At 31.6% G+C, this 25,052-nt stretch overlaps 1 protein-coding gene across 9 annotated transcripts in view; it reads left to right on the top strand.

The window, feature by feature from the left end:
- Window positions 1-25,052, top strand: part of LOC145942533 (dystrophin, isoforms A/C/F/G/H) — a 429,734-nt gene that overhangs the window by 6,617 nt on the left and 398,065 nt on the right. For 6 of the 9 annotated variants that reach the window (XM_083049357.1, XM_083049358.1, XM_083049354.1 and 3 more), the window contains exons 3-29: window positions 11,210-11,271; window positions 11,574-11,666; window positions 12,144-12,221; window positions 12,405-12,497; window positions 12,907-12,996; window positions 13,129-13,327; window positions 13,576-13,733; window positions 13,820-14,215; window positions 14,329-14,970; window positions 15,051-15,173; window positions 15,249-15,728; window positions 15,817-15,974; window positions 16,063-16,430; window positions 16,612-16,964; window positions 17,039-17,473; window positions 17,711-17,863; window positions 18,304-18,465; window positions 19,001-19,303; window positions 19,387-19,530; window positions 19,613-19,783; window positions 19,947-20,126; window positions 20,206-20,322; window positions 20,477-20,596; window positions 21,527-23,023; window positions 23,150-23,371; window positions 23,449-23,964; window positions 24,079-24,713. In XM_083049357.1, the coding sequence (XP_082905483.1) occupies window positions 11,210-11,271; window positions 11,574-11,666; window positions 12,144-12,221; window positions 12,405-12,497; window positions 12,907-12,996; window positions 13,129-13,327; window positions 13,576-13,733; window positions 13,820-14,215; window positions 14,329-14,970; window positions 15,051-15,173; window positions 15,249-15,728; window positions 15,817-15,974; window positions 16,063-16,430; window positions 16,612-16,964; window positions 17,039-17,473; window positions 17,711-17,863; window positions 18,304-18,465; window positions 19,001-19,303; window positions 19,387-19,530; window positions 19,613-19,783; window positions 19,947-20,126; window positions 20,206-20,322; window positions 20,477-20,596; window positions 21,527-23,023; window positions 23,150-23,371; window positions 23,449-23,964; window positions 24,079-24,713 (7,948 nt within the window). Of the gene's footprint in view, window positions 1-836; window positions 1,529-11,209; window positions 11,272-11,573; window positions 11,667-12,143; window positions 12,222-12,404; window positions 12,498-12,906; window positions 12,997-13,128; window positions 13,328-13,575; window positions 13,734-13,819; window positions 14,216-14,328; window positions 14,971-15,050; window positions 15,174-15,248; window positions 15,729-15,816; window positions 15,975-16,062; window positions 16,431-16,611; window positions 16,965-17,038; window positions 17,474-17,710; window positions 17,864-18,303; window positions 18,466-19,000; window positions 19,304-19,386; window positions 19,531-19,612; window positions 19,784-19,946; window positions 20,127-20,205; window positions 20,323-20,476; window positions 20,597-21,526; window positions 23,024-23,149; window positions 23,372-23,448; window positions 23,965-24,078; window positions 24,714-25,052 lie in introns of those variants that run through there. The other 3 variants (XM_083049359.1, XM_083049361.1, XM_083049362.1) reach the window with 3 other exon arrangements.

The raw sequence follows: 25,052 nt of genomic DNA on the forward strand, positions 1-25,052 counted from the left end.
ATGTGTATGTGTGAAAAAGAGATTAGTGTGTGCATACATATTAATGTGAATCTCTCTCTCTTTTTATTTCTTATCATTTGTCTGTTATTTAGATAATGTAATTAATTGTAGGCATCAAATTTTCGAGTGGTGGACTCTGAGTGGGCCCAAACACACGTCTATATACCTGTTTCATCTTAGAATACACCTTCTGCTTTCTGAATCCCTGTTTACCTGTGATACTCTGGGCCTTACAATCAGTAGGGGATTCAGATACTCAGACCTCCAATAGAAAGGCCCCTTACCTTGAAGTTATTTATCTTTTATCTACAAAAAATTACGTAGTATATTAATAAATATTTTTGGAACGTATTATGGAAAACGTAACGGGCATAATTTTACATAGAAGAAGAAAAAAAAAATTATTTAATGTAGAGAGTAACATTTCCAAGATATTAAATATTTTTTACATATATTCCATTATTTTTCTGAATTAGCAAATGGATTAGCTATCTGCATATGTTCGATTTTGACAAGATGTAAAAAATTTTCGACTTCTATAGATAGATTCACGCATGCATACACATAAATATATGAGGAAGTGAACGTCTTATGACAATTTCATTCATCGTCTACTTTTCTTGTTTGCATCAATGGAGATGTGCGTGCGGTTAAACGTTTTTTTAATTACTTTTTCGTATGACTATTCGAGAAGAAGGCCCACGAATGCGTCTGGAGAAAGGGGAAATTCTCGCGATTAAAGTGAGAAGAAAGGCGATATACGAAGACGGATGCACGACGACACGGAGTTATATACCGTCGAGATGCACCAGGGTGGGAGAAGCTGGGCCTTAAACAAGCTGTCCGAGGTTGCCAGTTCGTTGGTGGCACGGCTGACGCGCGTCGCGTCCGCGTTTAGCAGTCGTCGATTGACATTAACTCGCATAGTGTCGCGTTGTTCCCTGTTTCCCCTTTCCGCGATCGTCGTTTACTCTCCGTTCGTCAATGACAGTGTAGAACCGCATCGAAAGATCGTTCGATCGATCGAGGATGTTGCGAAATATCGGAAGTATCTCGTCGCGCCGTCTCCTGCTAGGACGACGATCCTGAAGGCTGAAACGTATCGTCATCTTGTCCGCGAAAGAGAGAGAGAAAGTTAAAAGAGTTGATACGCACGAGACGACGAAGAAGCGCGGAGAAGAGTGTCTTAATATCAGTGTGTCTACGTGAGTGAATAAGCGTCGTGTGTACATGCACGACCGGTGCCTCTTGTCTCTTGTCTCGACTTGTCAGTGCGGAATCAACAAGTGGCATAAGCAGCTGAGCGTGTGAGCGCGCGCGCGCGAGCGCGAGTGCCCGATTCTAACCTCCGAGGCTCGAATTCCTCGTCTCCCTTCGCGCTGTTTACGCGCGCGCGAATCTCGCCGATGATTAATGTGATCCCGTCGTGCTCCCCTCTTGGAACGCGTGCCCTTGGATATTACGTCGGCTGCGGTCCGATCCGGTACTGTTACGTCCGAATATCTCAAGATGGAAGTCGTCTACATAGGTGCGTGTATGCGTTTATTTATATACATGTATGTATGTATGTATGTAAGAATGTATGTGGGCGTGTGGATATGTGTCGCCGGGTTCTCCTTATTGCAACGCGACAAGATTCTTTCTTCGTGTGATCACCTTGTGCGTGTGTCGTTTACACCTGGCGAATGCAAATCTCTTCTTCAGGATCTTCTCCATCTTCAGATCATCTCCGGCCTTGATCTCGAACGATCGCGGCAAAATCTGACACGATTCCTATAGATAAGTTATATATATAGCTCGCACAATTCAATAAAATTGTGACCCTTTAGATTAAACTTGATACGATATTTTTCGATGATGTAATTGATAGTCGCTATTCAATAATTTCACGGTATCAATTAAACAAGCAGTTCTCGCTTTTAGATTTTACGACAATTATCAGGTTCGTCATTGACATTCCAGTGTTAAGGGTCCAGACGAAATAAACAAGCACGAATAATCATGAATCATTGAATAAGCGTGAACTAGGCATTAATTATTAACGTTTTTCAGTTTTTTATAAAATTATTTTAATTTTAAGTAATAATTTTTCACTAATATTTGTTGATATTCGTATTCGTTCGCTTATTGTTAGTCTAAACTTGCTTTGTATATATTTATTTCAACATATAACATTCGTCATAAAATTATTCTGATTTACGTTATTTGTCAGTCACTATTTTATTATAATTTTCGTATCATGTTTTCTCTTATTATCGTGTACAGTATCATTTATGATTTTCCTCCTGTGATTTGAATTATCTACTTTGTTTTTTCAAACATGTATGATTATATTATTTTCGTAAGAAACGTAATATACGAACACTAAAATGTGAAATATTTAGAAAGTCTAACAGAAGAAATGCATTATCTATGAGTCATAGTGTTTTTAGTCTTACAATTAGTTTTCAAGTTTTATAATCTTAAAAAATATAAAAAATCTTTCTGCATTCTCGTACTTGTATATTTCGTACGAAATACGTCTGGTTTTGAGGTTTCATATAAAATTTGCACATTTATTTGTGTAAAGTGGAGAATAAAATAGAGTAGAGAATAGAGAGAGAGAGAGAGATTTATTAACAATTTTTTTTATATAGCGAGGGAGCTTTTTTTAATACAATGTCTATTAATATTTCCAATATATGTAATTTAAGGATCACAATAATTCAGCATCTTTTATAATTGCATGTTGCTGTACCAGTATTGACACTATATATTTGACCAGTTACCTGCACATTTTTTCATGTTCACTCATATTAGGCAATAAAGTTATCTATACCCAAGTATATAACTTATCTTATCTTGAAATTATTTGCTCGCGGGTACTCGGTTAAACGCATGCATACATCAGAGAATTGAGGATGGGTACGTGTGTATGTGTATGTGTTTCTGTGCACATTAAGAAAGATAACACGTGATTGTAGTACATACACATAAGTAGATAGGACTCATAACCGCTAACACTTGAGTTTAGCGCGCACGTGCTATACCTTCTGAAGTGTAGAAATCGTTGACTATTGGCAAAGTGCGACAAGAATTCTTTACAATTGTTGCACGCGACGAATAAAACACGAAATTCGTCTAAATTATATATCCTTTAACATTTGAAATTAATTTCACATACTAATTGACATAAAAAAATATTGAAACTTTTAAAGATCCTTGATGATGATGTACATTGTACGTCATACGATAGTTCTATTAAATCAGTGCATAAAAATATTCCATTATATTCGATTATACACGGAGAGAATTTTCTCTTAGAATTTACCCTGAAAATCATGGTAATTATGGGACAATATGGTATGGAAAGAATTTTATGAAAATTTCTCTGATTAATATTTATCACAATAAAAATGATAATATCTATCACAATAAAATATAAAACATGTTTGATTAATTTTACTAAACTGCATGGTAAAATTACTCAAACATGTTTTATATTTTAACGTGTAGATATTATTATGTTTATTGTGATAAATATTAACCAGAGAAATTCTCATAAAATTCTTTCCATACCATATTGTTCCACGATTACCATGATTTCACAAAAACAATAAATTCTAAGAGAAAATTCTCTCTGTGTATGATTAATTATATTCAATTATATTTGAGTTTTAAAATCTTTTCAACTGGTTGTAAGGAGAACATCTCTCCTTATTGATTATCACATTTCGGTCGAGGGAGCACTGATTTATGTTAAATTATATTTAAATTCGCTTTATATTTGTAGTTTATTAATATAAACAAATAAATATGAAAGAAGTTTTTTATAGATTTTTATTAAGTTATTGTTATGACAATTAGTTGTTGCATATGGATTATATAAGTAATTATATGTTGTACTTAGATTATATAAAAATTAATTAACTATTAAACAGCAACCTACATACGATATAATTTCGTTCATTATCACATACTTGATGAGAATTGATACAATGAGAATATATTATATTCCCAGGGATCATTAAACTGTTATCCTCTTTAACGACTTAACAAATTTACTGCAAATTATCTCTAATATAATTCATTTTCTCTCTCTTTCTGTCTTGGCTGCATAATGCAATGCGCTTTATGAGAAAGTGACGTTTGCGTTATTTAAATAAACTACATCAATTGCATTATAACATTCACGAAATTTGAAGACGTAATCATAAATTTAAACTCCTGTAAATCGAATAAATCGGTCATTAATTTAAGTGCCAATTAATACTTATTCTAGTTATTATTTATTAAGGGGAATGAATATTTTTGAAGCCACAAAAAATGAATACTAAAGTGCTTTCAGCAAATTACTCGATATAAAATTATATATATATATATTTATTTATTAATTTATATGAAAGAGAAAGGTGGAAAGGGGGACGAGAATATAAATGTTTCTTACAAAAACAATAAATTTAGAATGAGTTTATAATAAAAAACACACTGGGAAATAAAATTTGTGATTCCATCATATTATGATAGAAATGCACAAATTTTTTGAAATATATAAACTGTCCATGAGCAAAAAGAGGTACTCTAACTGTATCGATTAATCAACGCTTTGCCTCTCTCATCATTTTTAATTAAAAATGCATTATATTATGATGTTAGCGATATTGGTTCCACTTTAATGTATCAATTCTTTTATCGATTGCATTATTTATTCCCAACCGATTATAATGATATAAAATAATCACCTTAGACAGAGATCTCGTGTATCTCTAAATAGTATAAACTGGCATATGATGTAATCGTCGTCGTGAGAAAAATAAGATGCATGGAATGCATCGCGTTCTATATGCGGGCTCTTGATAATTTCGCTAGCTACCAAGCCTATTTGCCGTAGTTGAATGCTCTCACGAGAGCACGCATTGACATTATTCGGTCCCATCAGGATGTTTGACCCGCGAAACCTTTCATAGTGCCTGGTTAGGGCCAACGACACGCGCTCCAAACATATGTAGCAGAGAAAAGAAGTGTGTCGCGCTTGTGCAGACGGCGGTAGTCCGCATTGTCAGCTCGTTTAAACAATTGTTCACGCTACGCGGCTGACTTGTTTGCTTAGTATATATATCAGTATATATCATGCTCTCTCAATGTATGCGCCATCGAATTGAGAAGAGATTCACTCAGTGGCGTTTTTGTCGTTCTAAGCATTTTAATCTCTAGCTTCTGAACGAATATACGATGTCCTGGCAAAATAGGACGAATATTTTACAAATTGAAATAGTTAGCGTACAAATGTTTAGTGAGCCAATAATTTTTACTGAGAAAAGGCAATTTTTATAATAAAACTGTGCGTGATGTACGCGTGGATTGTCTCATGAATTTTTTTTTTCTTAAAATCGATAAGCAGTTCGTCACAATTTATTATCCTTGATACTAACTTAATATTTATTAAGCATATATATTAAAATTCAAGAGAATTGTATCATGACGTTATATTTTTAGCTAAACGCGATATTTTATTTTATTTTCTTCAATATAAATTGCATTCGATATATATAAAGCGAGATTTAGAAGGCCTTTAGCTCTATAATTATGCTTGCTAGAATACTTTATACTTAAATTAGTGTCACACGTAACGCTAAATGTGGTCGTCTGACTCTGGATTTTATTCGTTCGATATGAAGACTGCGTCCATTACCAGCATGGGGTGAGAAACAGCTAGCTGCATTTAACTCGCTAAAATGCGCAGCGAAAATGCGAGCTGAATTGGCTGCAAGATTAACTGGTGATAAACGGCGGGTTGTGGCGTTCGTTCGTTAGGTTGATTGGTTTTTCGCGTGTGAATTCGCACTTTTCACCAACAACCAATCGCATTACTCCGACAAAAGCAATATAAAACGTGTAATCGATTTTTTTTTCGCTGAATAAGCGATAGGCGCACGTCGAATTCTTTTTTTCTATCGAATTCTTTATTTCGATTTTCCCTGTTCCTCTTCGCACTTTCCATTTAATGAAGAGACTGAAAAAGAAATGCTTTTGAATCCCGTTCCAATGAAAGACTTAAAAAAACATTTGCGAACCAATGCTTCGATAATTTTCAGTCACTTCTATTCGCGCGAATTTCAGCGGCAAAATGTTCCGCTCGATTCGAAGGAAAAAAATACGAGAACGGCATATCTAATTGGTTCATAGTTAACAAAGGCATTAACTTGCGTCAGAAGATATTTCTTCTGCGTTTTACTCGACGGTATGTCGCAAAAAAATGACACAACTTTAGTGACTGATGCTCGAGATTTCGCTCTGATAGCGGTACTGCAAAACAAACTTAATCATCGGAGCATTTTTTTTTAACATGTGAGATTATCCGCTTTACATAATTTGCAAGAATGATCGTTAGGATTAGTCAAATAAAGATTGACACTAGAAGAGAGTTCTATTTTCAAAGTTATGAAAAAGTTATTAAAAAAGATTTAGAATCGAAAACTTTGAAACTTTTTTTTTGTCGAAGAAACCTTCTAATGTAAAGTTCTGTGCATAAAAAGTTATTGGCGCAAAGAATCTCTCAAATCATTGAAAAAAATCTTATGTATCTTTTTCGGTTAAATAAAATATTATTTAGAAAAATAGTTTCTCGCGAGATTTCTCTCGAAACATACGTTCCAGTTTTTTTCGTTAAATTCTCTTGGTAAACTTGACAATTTTAATAAAAAGAAAATATGCATGCGTTAACTAAAAAATTACTAAAACTAGTATAACTTTTTGATCCATAAAAATAGATATTTCTTTCTTTTTATTTAAATGTTTGAAGTGCGTAGTTAAAAGAAACATTTTACGGTTGAGTAGAGCGAAAATCTAAAAAATGCACTATTGATCGTTGATGTGTTCGAAGATTTCTATAGCTGGAAAAAGGAGAAGATACGCTTCGATTTTGCATTTAGCTAAATTTAGTAGTTTCAGATGGCTGGTACTATTTCCCCGACAAGGTGTTATTGACGTGTTTATCGTGTTATGTGTTGCGAACTTGCGGTTCGTTCAACCCTCGCGATTGTCGGTTATATGCAAATGCAGCATTTCATCCCGCTAGCAATTTGATGCAATGAGCGAGATTATCACATTAAATGATCGACGTGCATACTTATTTAGATTGTTTTAGATAAGCGCAAATTTCTCGATAAAATCTTATATATCTCTATTTTAATGACAATTTCTCTGAAGATTCAATTTTTTTCTCTTGCAAACTCGACAAATAATCGAGTATGTAACTTCTCATTTAAAATAAATAAATTTAGTTGTGATGCTTTTCACGAAGATAGATTTCATTGTCTTAATTTTTTGCAAATTATTATACTATTACGGTAATCAATGATATAATCTGTCTCAAGCGAATGAAGATTAACTCTAATTGAAATATAATTTTATTCGAGATTTGTGCAAGTTCACTGAATTTTGGATTTGTGAAATATTAATGCTTTAATCATGCTTAATTATATTTTCTTGAATTTTTATAATTTTTCTAAAAAGGTAGCAAAGAGATAAAAATCTTAATTAAAATTAAAAAAAATGTATCGAAAAGTTATTATAAAAAAGATGAAGAGTAAAGGAAACAGAGCAATTAATTAATGATGGCATTACATGAAGAATAATAATATAAAGATAAATATATTTTATTTAATATTATTGCTAGAATTGCTAGATTAAAATTTTGAAATTTTAATATTAAATTAAATGAAACGTAAATGTAAAATTATATAGAATTGTACGAGGTATTAAAATATAATTTTCTATGAATAAGTATACGTTTTAAGCTGCACATGTATACTGCATATGCGCTAATTTATAGCAAGGCAAAGTATTTACAGACACACAAGTCCTCTGTTTGCTTAATGGCAGTATGCTACTACCATTTATACCGCATGCTTTGAAAGAAAACGAGCGGATGTGCGTACCTAAACAAAGTTGTTCACGTAGATCAAGTTAGGCTTTAACAAATATTTTTTTGGCCAGTTTTGACACAAAGTATACTCTATTTCAAAACTATGACAATAATAGTATATGGTTAATAATAAATCCAAAGGAAAGATAATTTTGACTTTGGTTTATATATTTTTTTCTTCTTAATATCAATCTTCTATCTGTTTTATTTTTAAAAAATTTTGATATTTTTATATCTTTGTCGGATTAATTATTCCCATTAAATGATAATAAATATATCAGTACTGTTAATTAATATATCGGTACTGTTTTTTTTGTTTTTCTGACGTTGCAAATACGAGAAATCATTATAAATATGTGTACGATTATATGTTTACGTTATAATATCCTCGATACGATATGATAAGATCCTTTGACAGAAGATAAATGGTATCCAGAGGAAAAGAAATCGCCGGATCCAGAACTCGTTGTGCCATATTCGGAAATGCCACATTTTTACAGGGCTGGATAAAGATATTCCATCGCCCTGAACACAAAATTACACTATAATTTTGCACATTTCCAATATTAATTTCAAAACACTGTTTGACATAAGTCATCATTAACTATTGATGTATTTTTATATCTGTTTTTTTTATTTGCATATTGTGCAAATAAAATACTGCTATTGTAAAATTTTAATCAATTATTGATTAATATTATATTTGAACCCATTAATCTCACGATTTATATAACTTTTTATATATATTTTATGTATTTTATAGAAACATGTTAATGTAAATTACGCAGTACATTTTTTTCTACATTTTAACCAAAAAGTGATGTATAAAAATATACATTAAATATATATAAATATGAATTAAATATATAAAATATGAAAAGGTGTTACGTGATTGTGTTTCTATAAAATATTATATAATAATATAAATATGTGATATAAAAAAATGTCTCTCTTTCAGTAACAATCCTGTTAATTTTAATGGTAGCTTTTCCCTAGTGATTCTGAGTTTTTCATGAGATAAACTCGAGGGCGACCAAAACCCGCACGAGGATAGACTGTCTTGTGTGCGTTGAGCTTACGGCTTACTTTACTTTAGGAAAACGTGATCACCATTTGCGATTTCTTTCCGCTTGCGTGCCCCGCACGTAAACTACGTTTCTTGAGAGATAAATATTATATACGTCCGTTCATTCATTCATTCATTCACTAACAACATTTGTCGGTTGGTGTGTTTTTCTTAGGGCTCGTTAAAATGCGCGATTGACTATGGATGACTTTCAGATTCCAAACGAGAGATCGATCTTGTCAATTGCCACGTGCACACGTGCCAGTTGCGTTTATTGCCGAGTTTTTTGTGTTTGTTACGTTTGACTAACGTAAGATTCTTGTTAAAAGTGTACGACTATCGGTTGACGGATGATATGATAGAATGTACTGTTTAAGATTAATTTTTTCCGAGTATACACTTGAGATAAATCGATAATATTACAGCTTGAAAGTTACTACTCAAGGTCTCTTCTGTTGCAATGTGCCATCGCGAGTTCTTCCTGCGTGGCGCTAATTTAATATGCAACGATGCAAGAGTGCACATGTCGCTCGTCTAAATATAATTTTTCAGGCGTGTTGGTATACTGAAAGGATATTTCGCGTACGTGCTGGGAGTAGTGACTCCAGATTAGCAAACATTCTGAAATGCACGAAAGCTGACATCATCTATCATTCTATTTTCATCGACATTGCCCATATTCGTAGCTTCCTCATAAGCCCGTTGCGTCACGACTCATGAAATTAACGTACAATCAATTTCGTCACTCTATGTAAAAGATGACAACTATGAGTAAAATATTATTTCATGCACTTAGCAATCCAATAAAATAAACAGATATTTGTTGTATACTTGCAAATTTCTACTAGTCGACCTAATTTCGAGTTTATTGCTTCAGTCATCGAGGTCAACTAGTGTCAACGCGATAGATAGCGATGAGCCGCCGTTGCTGCGTTGGCAATAATTCTATGAGAGAGTAAAACCATCAGTGGATCAATTGTTGCTCCACTTAATTCATTATAAAATGCTATAGTATCGTAACGCTATCACACAGAGCGCCTAAGAAATAATTGAGGATCTCAGAGGCAAAGTAACGTTTCTCTTTTTAACTGAAAGATACATTTTTCCTGGAATATATAAACTATTGCAAAATAAATATACCGGGTGTCCCATTTTAAAGGACCCTTCACTTGACTTTGGAGATGCCGCCCAAGGTCAAATGAATATTACTATGTTATGTCCCCCTCGAAACCCTACAACTTTTGTAGGAAACATTTTTCGATTTAACGCAGTGTTTCTGACAATGAGATATTTGAGTGGGTCCTTTAAAATGGGACACCTGGTATATACACAGAGAGAATTTTCTCTTAGAATTAACCCTGAAAATTATAGTAATCGTGGGACAATATGGTATGGAAAGAATTTGATGAGAATTTCTCTGGTTAATATTTATCACAATATCTATCACAATAAAATATAAAATATGTTTGATTAATTTTACTATGCAGTTTAGTAAAATTCAGGGTAAATTCTAAGAGAAAACTCTCTCAGTGTACTTGATTAATTTTTAAAGAAAAAGTTATATATAACTTGGTTTCTAAATTCTGGAAGCGACGTGATAAAGTAATCGCAAACTTGAATGATTTTTGATTATACTTAGTACAAATCTACTTACGAGCTTACCGAAGTTAGTCTTCCAATTTTCAAAAAAATTAAATTTTTATACGTCATTTGAATGTACATTGTTTGCATGTTTGTCGTTTTTGAATTTTTATTTGCACATATATCTAGAAAAATAATTTGATTAAAAAAATTGAGATGCTAACTTCCGTCACCCTCTCCATTCTTTAAAATTTAATTTTTAATTACTCTAATCGATTTTTGTTTGCATATTTTTAGTAACAAAGTTAAGTTCATTAAATATTAATAAGAACCTTTTGAGAAATTTAACTTTATATTAGATTTTATCCCATTTAAAAAATTTAATGTTTAATTAATTTATTCGATAAATTATTTCTGTTGTATGTTGACATAGTTAATTAAAAATGAGCACATATTTCAAATTGATAATTCGCACATATGTTTATCGGATTTTATAATACTATATTATTTGACATAAGAGATATATTCAAGTTTTATAATTTTGCATTACTATTTAAATATTGTGTGTATGTTTGCAATAAAATCTTTCTTTTAAAGTATTTTGATAAATGATTTCTACAGTTTATTAATTACAATGATTAATAATAATATTGCAGATGAGCGAGAAGATGTACAGAAGAAGACGTTCGCCAAATGGATAAATTCCCAGCTTCTTAAGGTAAAAGATTCACATTTTACCATCCATATTTTTTTCGGTGTCTTATCATCATTCACTTATTATACTCTATTTATTTACGGTGTTATTACGGTGTTATTACGTGGATAGTATGACGAGGAGTCGTTTCGCTCTTAAATCTGTCTATGCTATCTGTCTACAGAATGTAACAAGTATCTACTTGTCACATTTGTGTTTCTACGTTTATTATCTGAATCTCACGTAATAATAATAATTTTGTTGAGAGATGCTTTTTGGGAGAATAAATGCGAGATGGAACTTTAATCTATCTTACTTTTCTATAGAATTATCACGAGCCGATCAGCGATTTATTCATCGACTTGCGAGATGGAAATCGTTTGTTGTCCCTCCTGGAAGTGCTCACTTCTAAGAATTATGTAAGTATGCCGCATACTTATGTCGCCGACAATAATCGTTTAGCGGTGATCCGTGATTTTACACAAGTTTTTCTATGTCAGACTATTGAAAGCGCAGTTAAATCGCAAAGGCGATAGTTAGAATGTTTCTCAGCTTCAGGCGCTTTCTAATAAAATTATTCCTCATGCATCTCGCGTCAGCACATACACTCACGAATTGCGAATTGCGAGCAGGTGCACGTACATTGGGAATATTTGCATAAGAGTGCATGATTATGAATGCGCGGTAGGCGTAAGAATGTTCCATTCTCGAGATGTATATAGCGCCGCGGCATTTGCATTACCCGACGCAGGTGTTCTCTTTCATCGTTGAAATTTATTTTGTACAATGGGCCCATAGAATTGGTCGTAAGGATTATATTAAAACAAGTCGCGCGAGGAGTTCCAGTTAATTTTGTCTTATTTTTTTAAGCAAAGATAATACGTATTGTTTTACAGAAGCGAGAACGCGGTCGGATGCGAGTGCATCATCTTAACAATGTTAACAAAGCATTGCAAATCCTTGAGCAAAATAATGTAAGTAAATAACTACAGTATTTATATTGTATTATATATATATGTAAGCAACGTTATATTGCTAAACAAAATTAAACTTTAAAGCAAATTGCGAAATATTTTAATTTTTATTAATCGTAAAAAGTGTTTGATAAGTATATTTTGGTGCGTTCTATAAATAACGTCGATGCTACAATATTTTAGGTGAAACTTGTCAATATTAGTAGCAATGACATTGTTGATGGTAATCCAAAATTGACACTTGGTTTGGTGTGGAGTATCATTCTGCATTGGCAAGTAAGTTCGACGATTGTATATGATATTTCTCACATAAATATTAAATTATATAAACTATGATAGAATTATTTTTATTTTGCTACGCGATTTAATATTTACATATTATTTATAACTTTTTTGAAAACAATATTTAAGAGAAAATATTTCGTGCATAAATTAAAACCTGATTATAATACGCTTTTGCCATATTAAACAATTGATTTATGTCGCAAAGTTTTAATTAGTTATGTGGAATCTCCTTTTTGTATGATAGATTATTTTCTAATTTAAAGAAAAAAATTATGAAAATTTCTTATATTATTAATTAAATTTGCATTCTTGTTAATATGTTGATATCTATGTATATAATTTATCATATGCTTGTATCATCATTATTATACTTAACATTAATAATATGTTACATCACCAGGTACATTATCATTTGAAAGATTTGATGACAGAATTACAACAGACTAATTTAGAAAAGACACTTCTTGCTTGGTGCCGTCAAAATTCGCAGGTAAGAATATTATATATAAATGTCACATTGTAAGAATATTACAGATATATGTCGAATGTCATAAAAATAAATAAAATAAGCATATTAATATAATATTTATAATCTGTATACATACGATATTGCTTTTTTTAGAATTATCCTGGTGTTGATATTAAAAATTTTACAACATCTTGGTCGGACGGATTAGCGTTTAATGCGATTTTACACAGATGGAAATCTCACTTGTTTGACTTTAATAATATCGCGCGTAAACATCCGAATGCTAGATTGGATCATGCTTTTCGGCTCGCACAGGAACATCTTGGTATCGAACGTCTTTTGGATCCCGAAGGTGATTTAATTTGAGTTATGTTATGTATTTAGTACATTATATAATATATATATATATATATATATATATATATAATTAACAATAATTTTCTTAGCTTCCTCTAGTCTTAAATATTGAGAAAGAAAATTTTATATAATTTAATCTCTTGCATTTTTTATTTCCATTATAAATATACAAAAAATAGTTAATTCTATCAGCTTATATAACAAGTCGATACATATTATTTTACGAGTAATATTTTATTACAGACGTCAATACTTCAGTACCGGATAAAAAATCCATAATGATGTACGTTATGTGTCTTTTTCAATCATTACCACATTCCGGGGATGATGTTGGCGAACTGGATCTTTCAATCGCAAGTGATAGTACTCCAGTCAGTCCAGTTACAACACCGGGAACAGAGGTATACAGATTGTAATTAACGAATAAAAGCAACAGGATTATAAAATAACACATCGATTATGTGTAAACAAAATACTTAATTTACAGAGTACTCTATCGTTCAGTAATTTCGGGATGCCAGCTTCTCGCCCGATGAGTTTAGCTACAAATGTTTCCGTTGAGCTTGGCGGTTATCAGGTTGCGCTTGAGGATGTTTTAACGTGGCTTTTGGAGGCAGAGGATAAATTGAATCATGCTCCCGAGCCGGGCTCGACTTTAGACATATTGAAACAACAATTTCATGAACACGAAACCTTTTTGATGGAATTATCCGGTCATCAAGATGGAGTAGGAACTGTTCTAGAAGAAGGTGCAAGATTGTTAGCTGAAGGCGGATTGCATAAAGATGAAGAGCATGAAGTTCGCGTGCAAATGTCCTTATTGAATTCTCGATGGGAAGGACTTCGAATGCGTGCCATGGAAAGACAAACCAGAATTCACGAGGTTCATACACTTTGTTAATGAAAATAATATATTAGATACGAGAAATAAAATTAGTACTAATATTTAATTGTGTTTTACGAATATATGATATCGAATATCGTAATTATTTCTAGGTGCTGATGCAAATGCAACAGGCTCAGTTAGATGCGCTGCGACAATGGTTGACAAAAATGGAAGATCGGATTTCTTTGATGGCAGCAACTGAAATAAATCCGTCAACTCTCGAAGAACAAATGAAACATCTGAACGAATTGGAACAAGATATTCATGCACAACAAGACATAGTCGATGGTATGAGGAATATGGTAGTGGTCGTGGATGAAGACAATTCCGAGACAGTTTATGCTCAAATGGAAGATCAATTATCTGCTCTTGGTGAACGTTGGAGTCACATTTGCCAGTGGAAAGAAGAACGACGTCAGCGATTGGAATCCCTGTCTACGCTTTGGCAGAGTATTACTGATGACTACAAACGATTGGTAGCATGGTTAAACGAAATCGAGATTACGTTGAAGCAAATGGAAGCTAATCCGGCATCTGAATTTGGTGAAGTTCTAGATAGAATAAAGAAGTTGCAGATTCTCAAGGCAGAAATGGATATAAATCAGAAGAAATTAGTATCTCTACAAGAATCAATTCAAGATTTAGATGGCAATAGCTCATCTTCAGATTACGTGAATATTCTGGAGAAGATTGAAAACTTGCAAGATCGATGGGAAGCTGTTGGACAAATCATGGAGGTTCAATCTCAAAGGGTAATTTAAACATAATATTTCACCATAAAATTAAATATGTTGTTTCTTGAAAAATACTCACTTTTATAATATTGTATTAGATAACAAATTCTGGATTTGAATTTGATTTAAAGTCCGAAGAGACCATAACAACTATTAAAGGAAATGATTGGATGTCTGAAACGGTAACAAGTATAGCATACAAAGAAGAGATTACTGCAACAGTACGTATATATTTTTTCAATTATGTATAAATATTTTTTAGTTTCGAGTTTCGTTAAATATACTTCTTTTTTCAGTCAACACCACATAGTGATTCAAAAAAACGTCGTATGGATAGCTCCACTAAACACGAGTTTGAATCGGCATTACTTCATTTGTATAAATGGCTAGATTATGTCGATTTAGAAATTGGTCGTTCGGAGGGAGTATTCGATGAGTTAAGTGTGGAAGAAAAGAAAGTTGTTTACGAAGATACCCTTGTAGACATGGAGTCGCATAAGACTGAATATGATAAAGTTCTAGAAATTGGTAAACAACTTATCGATGAGTTAAAGAGCGCGAACGAGTCCACTGAAGAAGAGGAATCCAAGATTAAGGACATACAAAATTGTTGGATAGCAACAAATAATCGTCTCCAGGAAATAAAGAAGCGAATAGATTATCTGGAAGAAGTAAAAGAATTCCGAACTGAATTAGCCAGTTTAAATCTAATGTTGGAAAGTTATACTAAATGGTTTGATACAAATAAAGAAAACAATCAAATAGAGCCATTCAGGGTAAAGTAGAATATTGCCTTTTAATTTAATGTTTTTAATATTAACACACACTATATGTTTTAATCTTAATCTTAAATTTGATATTTAGGTTAAAATGAAATCAATGAAATCCCATGATGATCGCATAAAAAATATGCTCGAAAAAGCAAATAAACTGTCAGAAAACCAAATTGCGATTACAGAAAGTAGTAATGTGGATAGAGACATACAAACATTTTCCACTAATTGGGAAAAATTGTACACTATGTAGGTATTATTCACGATATATGTATATATTGTATATTTTTTGTACGTATATAGTGTATATTTTTTAATAAAAATGCAATATTTTCAGATTATCGGAGCGATTAACTGAAATAAATAATGCTATCGATCGAACACCACCTAAGAAGTACACTGAGACAGTCACTAGTTTAATGTCATTTATTAATAATGTAGAAGGTGTTCTATTGTCAGAGCATGTAGTTATATCTGATGAGAAGACTATGGAAGAACAATTAAAAAGATTTAAAGCTATACAAACCTCATTAAAAGAACAGGAACAAACTTTCAAATATGTTAATTCGACTGGACAAGATCTCATAGCGAAGATAAATGATGATTTTTCGGGACAACAGCTTAAAGATGAATTGCAGGACTTGAATACTAAATGGAGTGATATTCCTATTATTTTGGAAGAGAAACAACAGACTCTAACCAAAGGTAAATAAAATATGAATACTCTTATATGTAATATGCAAAAAAATTATTTGCTTAATTAAATGTACTTATACTTTATTTAAAACTAATATTTATTTGTAATATTATTTATATTATTTATTATTAATATAAATATAATATAATCTTAATATTATTTATTATTAATGTAAAATAATTTTTTTAGATATTGCAACTTTGCAAGCATTTAGCATTGAACTTTCTACACTTGAATCTTGGTTGGAAAAATCATCGTTATATCTAGAAGATTTATTTAAAGCAGACATTATGGATAACGTTGAAAAAACGGAACATAAATTAGAGCAAATTCGTTCGTTTTCTCAGGAAATAGATAAAACAAAACCACAGATAGAAGTACTTCGAACATCGGCAAATGAAATACTCGAGAAATCTGAAGCTAATTTTGCAAATCTTTTAAATAACAAACTACATACTGTAGCATACAAATGGAATGATATTGTCGATAAAGCTAAAAGTTTAAGCGACAAATATGAGAGCGTTTTAAAGAAAAATGATGATGTAAGTATATTGTCTTTATAAAAAGAGAATTTAAAAATGTAGATTTGTATTACATAATAACTCTGTTTTATTAGATTATAAATGGTATAGAAGATTTTACGAAATGGTTATCGAGTTTAGAAAAAGAGATACCCATAGAATCGAGAATAACATCTTCCGTTGAACTTTTTCAAGTTCGCGGTCGATATCAAGCACTGAAAGACAAAGTTGACAGACGAGTGGAAGAGTTTAGAAATTTGAACGAAATGGGAAATGATAAACTGTTAAGTTCAGAAGGATCATCCGTGCAAGAGCTGGGGAGACGCTTTACTTTCTTAAATGCACGTTGGACTGACGTTACAGATCGCATATATGAACGCTACAGACATTTACAAAATGCTAGTCATGAATACGGAGAATTTCGTGCTTTAGTCGCACAGGAAAGCGATTGGTTAGACAAGTTAGATAAACGATTAAAAAAATCACCTAAAGCTGCTGCAGATGCAGAAGAAATTTCAGAAGAGCTTGATGTAAGTAAATTGTTTAATTTTACTTATATGTAGTGTGATAATTGCTTTTTATAACTTAAATATGAAATAATTTTAGCTGAAGAAAAATAAATTGCGATTTATATAAAAAGTTGATTTTTTATATCTATCTTGTAAATGTTTTTTAGAAAAAAAAATTTAATTATTTTCGTTTGTGAAATTTTGTCTTATTTTTTTTAATGCATATAATATTTAGAGGTTTTATGTATTATGTTTAAGGATTTAGAAAATTACATACGAAATCATCCGGAATCTAGACTTGAGAAAATTCAAGAAATTGGTAAACAACTCACCGACAGTAATATCATGACTCATTCTATTGAAACAGATGTGGAAGGATTGACGAATCGATGGGAAAATCTAAATAAACAGGTATGCATGTTAAATATTACACATGTCCATGTTTATTACTAATATAAAAGTATGATTTATATTAAAATACATCCTAAAAAGCTTATATCATTTCTTGAGAATTGTATATAACAATAGTTTTAAGTATTGAGTATCCAAGCACGAATTTTTTAGCCTTTAACAGCTTGTAATCGCATGTGGCATTATCACGAATTACTTTAAACGATTATAAATAATATTATGCAAATATAATTAACTTAGTTATAAAATATAATAGAAATATGAAAATAGTTTATATAACGTCAAATATTTTTCTTGAAAAAAGTTTTTACATTGTTTTACATGTATAATTATATATTATCTGTGCTTGGCTGAGAAAAATTGTAATCAACCAGTTATAATTCTAATATTTGCTTTGTAAAGTTAGTTGAGTTAGAAAGACAGAGTTATGTTTTGAGTAGGCAGGGCAACGGGCCAAGCTGCTGGAAGGATCAGTGAAGCAAGCCCAACAATCGGAAGGTCGCATCCTTGCTCTTCAACATTCCTTAACACAAATAGACTCTGTACTAACTGCACGTCTTGATTGTGACCTCACTGCTGATGACTTGCCTCATGATTACCAGGTCTGTTCATGATACAACAAAATATGTGTATCACAGTGCTTTATTTCTGTATAATCTCCTTTCATATACATAATTTACATTAAGGGAATAAAACATAATCTATACGATTAGGACTATAATGTCTTAGGACTATAATATCAATCGTGATTTTTTTGTTGCTTTTGATCTTATTTAAAAGCTTGCCAATATTGTAAAGAAGCCATAGGAATTATGAGATATATCTCTTCGGCATGTTATTACAGATATTCACTAGAGAGAGAGATAAATACTAATATATAATATTTAATGAACTCTTGTGGAATATATCAGTGCGATATATTAACACTATATAATATATTAAATAATTTAAAATAATTTTCTATCAGAATGTGATTGTTAAAAGAAATCTGCATCTTTTGCATAAATTTTACTAATTATATCATAAAAGAGAATGTAAAGTTATACTAATATGGCATATCACGCAATAGATCTAATAATAGATATAATAATATTGTATATTTTATGCATACTATATAATTACATATTATGATCATAGAAATTAATGGAAGAGTTGGAACAACAGCATGCTACACTTGAAGAAATGGCATCACAAATTGAATCGTACAAAGCTTCTGGTAAACAAGAAGCAGCACTTCGACTACAAGAACAAATGTCCCTGATTGAGCAAAAATATGCTAAAGTTCAAACAAAGTTTCAACGTTTTCGTTGTCCAATTAATATAGAACCTAGATTATCAAGAGCTCTGCGAGAACTCAGAGGGATAGAAGAAGCAACTTGTTTGCTAGAGCTATCGTCAGAAGATCCTGAAGTCATCGAAGGTCAACTAAAACATTGCTTGGTAATATTAATTATATGTTTATTTATATAAAACATAATTGAAGAAATTTATGTATATATTAATAAATAATTTATTTGTTACAGCGCTTTTATCAAACTTTAAGTGAGATTAAAAGTGAAATTGAATGTATAATTGTAACCGGGAGAAAATTAGTTAAGGATGAAGCTGTTCCCGAATCTGATAAATTTTCAAAGCGAATTGATATGTTAAAGGAGTTATATAATAAGGTATGGAAGTTAGTTGTTTAATTCTAGAAAAGAGTGTATCGCAATAGAAAGACAATTTGGCTAATTCTTTAATTTGTTACAGCTTGGTCGTCATATAACGGAATCCAAATCCATGTTAGAATCGGCATTAGACCTGTCACGCGACATGCATAAAAATCTGACATATATTAACATGTCAGTTGAAAGCATAAATAAGGAATTAGATACGCAAAAAAGTATGCCTGATCTGCCAGTAAATGCGATATATGTACGAGTAAGTATAAGTCCCAATTATAAATTTAATCCTAATTATAATATTTATTTCTTAGTCTAGACATAAAGGAATATTAATCGCATTTTTGTTAAAAAAAATTAAATTTCATAAATTTATTTTTATATTAAATAAACAAGAAACATAATCACGTTATTATTTGCAGGAGACCTTGACTGAAGTAATTCCGCGTCTCAATGTTATAAGAGATAAACTGCTTAGATTGCAAGATGAATTTTCAAAGCTATGCGATCCTATGTATCTCGAACTTAAAGAAAAAATATCAGACATAATTACAAAATTAGCTAACACAGAAAAAAGATTGCGACTCTGTAAAGGTTCAGAGGTAAATATTTCTTTTTAACATTATATATTCCTGCTGTTTTCAGTATACACGTTTTTTGTTTTTTCTTTATTTGTTAAAGGATGAGCCAAATGTTGACGAAATAAATGCATGGCTTCTACAAATTGAAGATAAATTAAACAAATTAGATGCAGTTCCAATTGATCAACTTACAGAGCATCACTTTGAACAGTGCAAGGTATTGAAATATTGTATATGATATTAAGACATAAGATGTAAAAATTTATACGCTTATTTTATTCTCTTTCTTTAATATATAAAATAATAAAGTTTGATAAAACATTTCTTATAATAATATTCAAAAGTGTTTATAATGTTGTCTTTATTATCAGGCTGTGCAAAGTGAAATGATAGAAGCAAAACCTAAAGTTAATCAGCTCCAACGTTATGCATTTTATCCTAAAGTAGCTGAAATATGTGAGAAATGGGAAGATATCTTTAATAGAATACAGGTACGTACTTAATTTTTGTTTTCACGCGAAAATAAAAAGTTAATTTTTTTTTAAAGTCAATTTTATCATTCATTGCTTATTCGCTCATGGCTTATTCCTTGCTTTACACTTTAACAATCGGTATATGTAATGCTTGTGCTTGTTAGTACCATTACGTATATCTCTATCACATATAAAACTTCTTTATTAATATGAAATTTTATTTTATTCTTAAAAGTGTAAAAATATTACTGATTTATTTTTTTTGCATTTTTTTGAGTATTAATCTTCTTAATTAAATATTAATTTTTTTTTAATATCGAAAATATTCCGTTCTTCTTTTGCAGCAGGATTTAAATGGAGCTATGTATGTTTTCATAAGTATTATTTTCTGTATATACACATATTGATAATATATTTTAATTATCGTTTAATAATAATATTTTCTATTATCGTAAAATTCTTGATTATATGAAGACGATATACACATGTTCTTTAAATTTATTTTTGTATTCCTGAATAGTATGAAATCTAATAGAATAGAATAATATGTATATCTCGAGTCTGTCCAAGAGGTGACTCTATCCATGTAAATAATGTAATTACTGGCACAAAATAAGTATATGCTCTGGTGGACGGAAAAACTTGTATTTTAAAGATAGGTTGCTCTCTGGTATTGTCTCTCCCCTTATAGACACAAAATCTATTTTTTATGAAGAATTTAGACAGCAAGCTACAGAGCTAAAAAAGAAGTTAATTGAATAATAGTGCAGTGAGATTCTTGCATTTTTTGGTGATGGATACACATGAAAAATTTAGCTTTATGCACAGTGAACCGCATCGTCACTTTCATTTAGATCATCTGCTTAATATTGTTCCACTATTAACTCTGCTCTTTCAATTAACTGTCGATTGTCTCTGAAGTTTCTGTCACCTATCATATTTTCACAGGAATGGATCCACAAAATCACAGACAATTTATTAATAAAAAGTAAAGCAGATGCTTCTAAGGGGAGAGACAATTACGGACGCAACAAATTATCTAGACAACTGGAACAAACTTCAACACATCCTGTTAAAAAAGAAAAGAAATTGATAGATGAAAACGAAGCGATTTACGGCATAGGATATCTTAATCCTGCATTCGATGATAATCAATGTACTGTTATTAACACGCCCGAAACCTCGCCCATTGATGTGCCTCATCGAAGCAGAAAATCTTCCGCTAAGTCGGAAAAAGTAAAAGCTAGAATTGTGGATGTCAGTAGAACTGTTAGACGAAAATTAGACATGAGTTCTGTGCCTGATGTTGTTCAAACTTCTCAACTGCAAGTTGTTCAGATTGATGATGATCTGCCTTCGCCTTGTTCCGACACAGATGTGCATATGACTGACGAAGAAGAATTCTTTCTGACTAAAAATAGTAAATTATTTTCTCTAGTATCTAGTAATACTTTGACAGCAACAGATACAAAGACATATAACGTAGCTTGTGCACAACAAAATCCATTTCGAATTGTTGAGGTAAAAGAAATGGAAATTGTAAAATCAATAGCATCATCCGAAAATCATGTAATCTTGCCAAGTGCTAATGTCAGTGTTGGATTGATGCCGCAAGTAGTTGAAAGGGTGGAAATTATTGAAGATACTGAGACAGAAGCTGAATCTATAGATACTGATACGGAAGACAGGGAAGTTAGGGGAAAAATATCTTCTGCCGTTGGTACTACGGAGCAAGTTATAAATAAAAACAAGGAACTTGTGCCAATCTTAAAAAAGAAGAAAGCTTCAGTTAAACCTCCTGCGAAAAATATTAAAAGACTCGTATTAAAATTAGATTTAGATACTGATAAGGATAATGTTATCGATTCAAATAAAAGTACAATACTTCCCACAAGTGAATTATTAAAAAACACAGAAGAAGCTAACACTATAGACTTTTCAAATGTTGAATGTAGTAAGGTAGAGCAGCAATTAAAAGAAAGATTAAATAAGTCGCCAGTTCCAATGTTGAAAGATAGAGGGAGTGTGGCAGAATATCTTATATTAGATGATAATAAAGAAATTGAAAAATCTGATGAATTTGATAAACGTAGTGATCAAATGGATTGTGCTAAATCACAAAATTTAGTAACAATACAAGTGGTTAAGAATAATCAGAAAGAAATAGTATGTGAAAAAATAATTGAATATCCTAGAATATATGAAAATGCTGGTAATGCGAGTTGTAGTAAAGAGAAACTATATAAGAAATCACCATTACTAAAACGTACAAAGAGTCTCTCAAAAGATGATACATTGGAAGATTGCGAAAGTTTTTACGGCAGTGATAAGGAAACAGATGATGTGTTGATATTTTCGGATGATACAGAAATTGATGTTAGTAGTTCCAGTTCAGACGGAGAAGATACTAATTTAGGAAAGCATGTTGAGCACCTCTTGGACAAGGTAACATGTGTGCCACATATATCCAACTTGCCGATGTCCACCAGCCCATTATTTATTTCAAGTTTTGATTAAACGTATAAGATAGCTCTGATATTTTTACAATTTATCTTTCTTTTTTTTTTACAGATAAAAGTTGAAAAATCCCGACCATTCATGCACAAGACGGAAACAAAAACTTTTAACGAGAAAGGGCTATTTAAAGGTCCAATAAGTACATCTCGTACAACGTTAGAGAAAAATATTTTGGAATTTGAGCAGTTAGCGCAAATGATGCTATGCAGGATGGACGTTATGTTAATGAGCATTAGTGGTATCTCTAATGAAAAAGACCCTACTAAACGTCTTGAGGTTTGTATAATTTCTTTGTCTACATAATGAGCAAAATTATATCATTTATTAAAATTATATTATAATTCATATTACAGATCCTCAAAAGCGAAATTAGTACTCTTGCCCCAGATGCAGCAGCTTTAATTAGTAAAGGAGATGGTTTAGTTATGACGATACATATGACTGATCCTGGACGAGCAGAAAAAATAAAGAATGAACATCAAGATAAGCTGAGAAGCAAGTGGCATCAAGTTATGGCGGAAATTGAAACACGCAGAAAACAGGCACAAAAAGCAGAAGAAACTTTGCGGCAGTATAATAATATAATCACAGAATTTGAGGATTGGTTTAGAGATGTACCGTTGAAACTTGAACAGGCTAATAATTATGAAGGCCAATTGGAATCATTTACTGAAGAATTTGATGCAAAACAACTACAGATACATAAATTGAACGAGCTAGCTGTGGAATTAAGAAAATTAAATGTTAGTTATTCAGAATCAGTACGCTATAACATTAACAGCAACTGGCAAAAAGTTAGTTCGCAGTTTAAAAGATTTAGTGGTAGCAAAGACAAAGACAAACATGTAACCGACAAGAAAGTAGAATTGGTATGTATAAATATTTGTTTGAAATATTATAAATCAATTAATATTTGATAAAGAGATCGAAATGTGTCAAAAAGTTTTCAGAATTTGTTCATATCTGCGTTTATATTTTTTCAGGATATTGGCGTTAATCCGCAAGAATTTATTGCGCGCATTATCAAATTGAGAGAAGCAGTCTCGACTGTGTCGCGATCTTTGAACTCTCTGCCATTGAGTGGTAAAGATTACGAGCTATTTACAAGTCAAGAAGAATGTTTAAAGAAAATTGGCAATGCTTTAAATATTTTAAAACCAAGCGTTGATGAAGTGAATTATGTTTGTGAGAGTGTCACGCGACAAGCCAAAAGGGAACAAGCCGATCAGATAAAACATTTAAGTGAGAGATTGCAAGACGAATGGACGAGTATCAATCAGAGCTACGTAGAAAGACATAATCGTTGGATTAAATGTTACGAAAAGTGGAGAGAACTCTACAACACGTGCCGAATATTTTCGGAATGGTTAGATAAAATGGAAGACGCTCTAAAGAAATGTAATGTTTTTAGCCATTCTAAGGCGAGCAAAACTAAAATTTTCGAATTAGAACAAGAAGTTTCTAGAATGCAAAGAACATTGAACAATATTAATGCAACGAGCATAGATATATCTAATCGGGCTTCTATTGAAGATGTAAAAGAATTACAAAGTATAATTGAAAACATCAAGCAACGCTGGCAAAAATTGGTAGCCGAAATAAGCGCGCGAAAAGAAAAGTAAGTGAAATATATAGCAATAACATTTTTGAATGGGGGAAACTATTATTTATTGGATATACTTGTATCCGTGTTTTATCTCAATATTTTAAATAAATGTACGTTGTGTTTTATATCACAAATAATACAAAAATAAGTCACAAATAATAGTCATTGTTATTATGATTAGAGAGTGATAAATTATGAAATTATGACTTGCTAATACAGACAAGCATGTAGCATTGCGAGGAAAGCTCGGCCCAGCATTGAGCTATTTCAGTTGTGATTTGTCTGTGCTACTGTAGTGAAGTCAGTCAACTCAGAATAACCTCAGAATAAGCAAACATCTTTTAACTTTCT

The sequence above is a fragment of the Prenolepis imparis genome, unplaced genomic scaffold (assembly GCF_030444845.1).
Source record: "Prenolepis imparis isolate NDT839.2.m4 unplaced genomic scaffold, iyPreImpa1.0 SCAF_11, whole genome shotgun sequence".
NCBI classification, from domain to species: domain Eukaryota; kingdom Metazoa; phylum Arthropoda; class Insecta; order Hymenoptera; family Formicidae; genus Prenolepis; species Prenolepis imparis.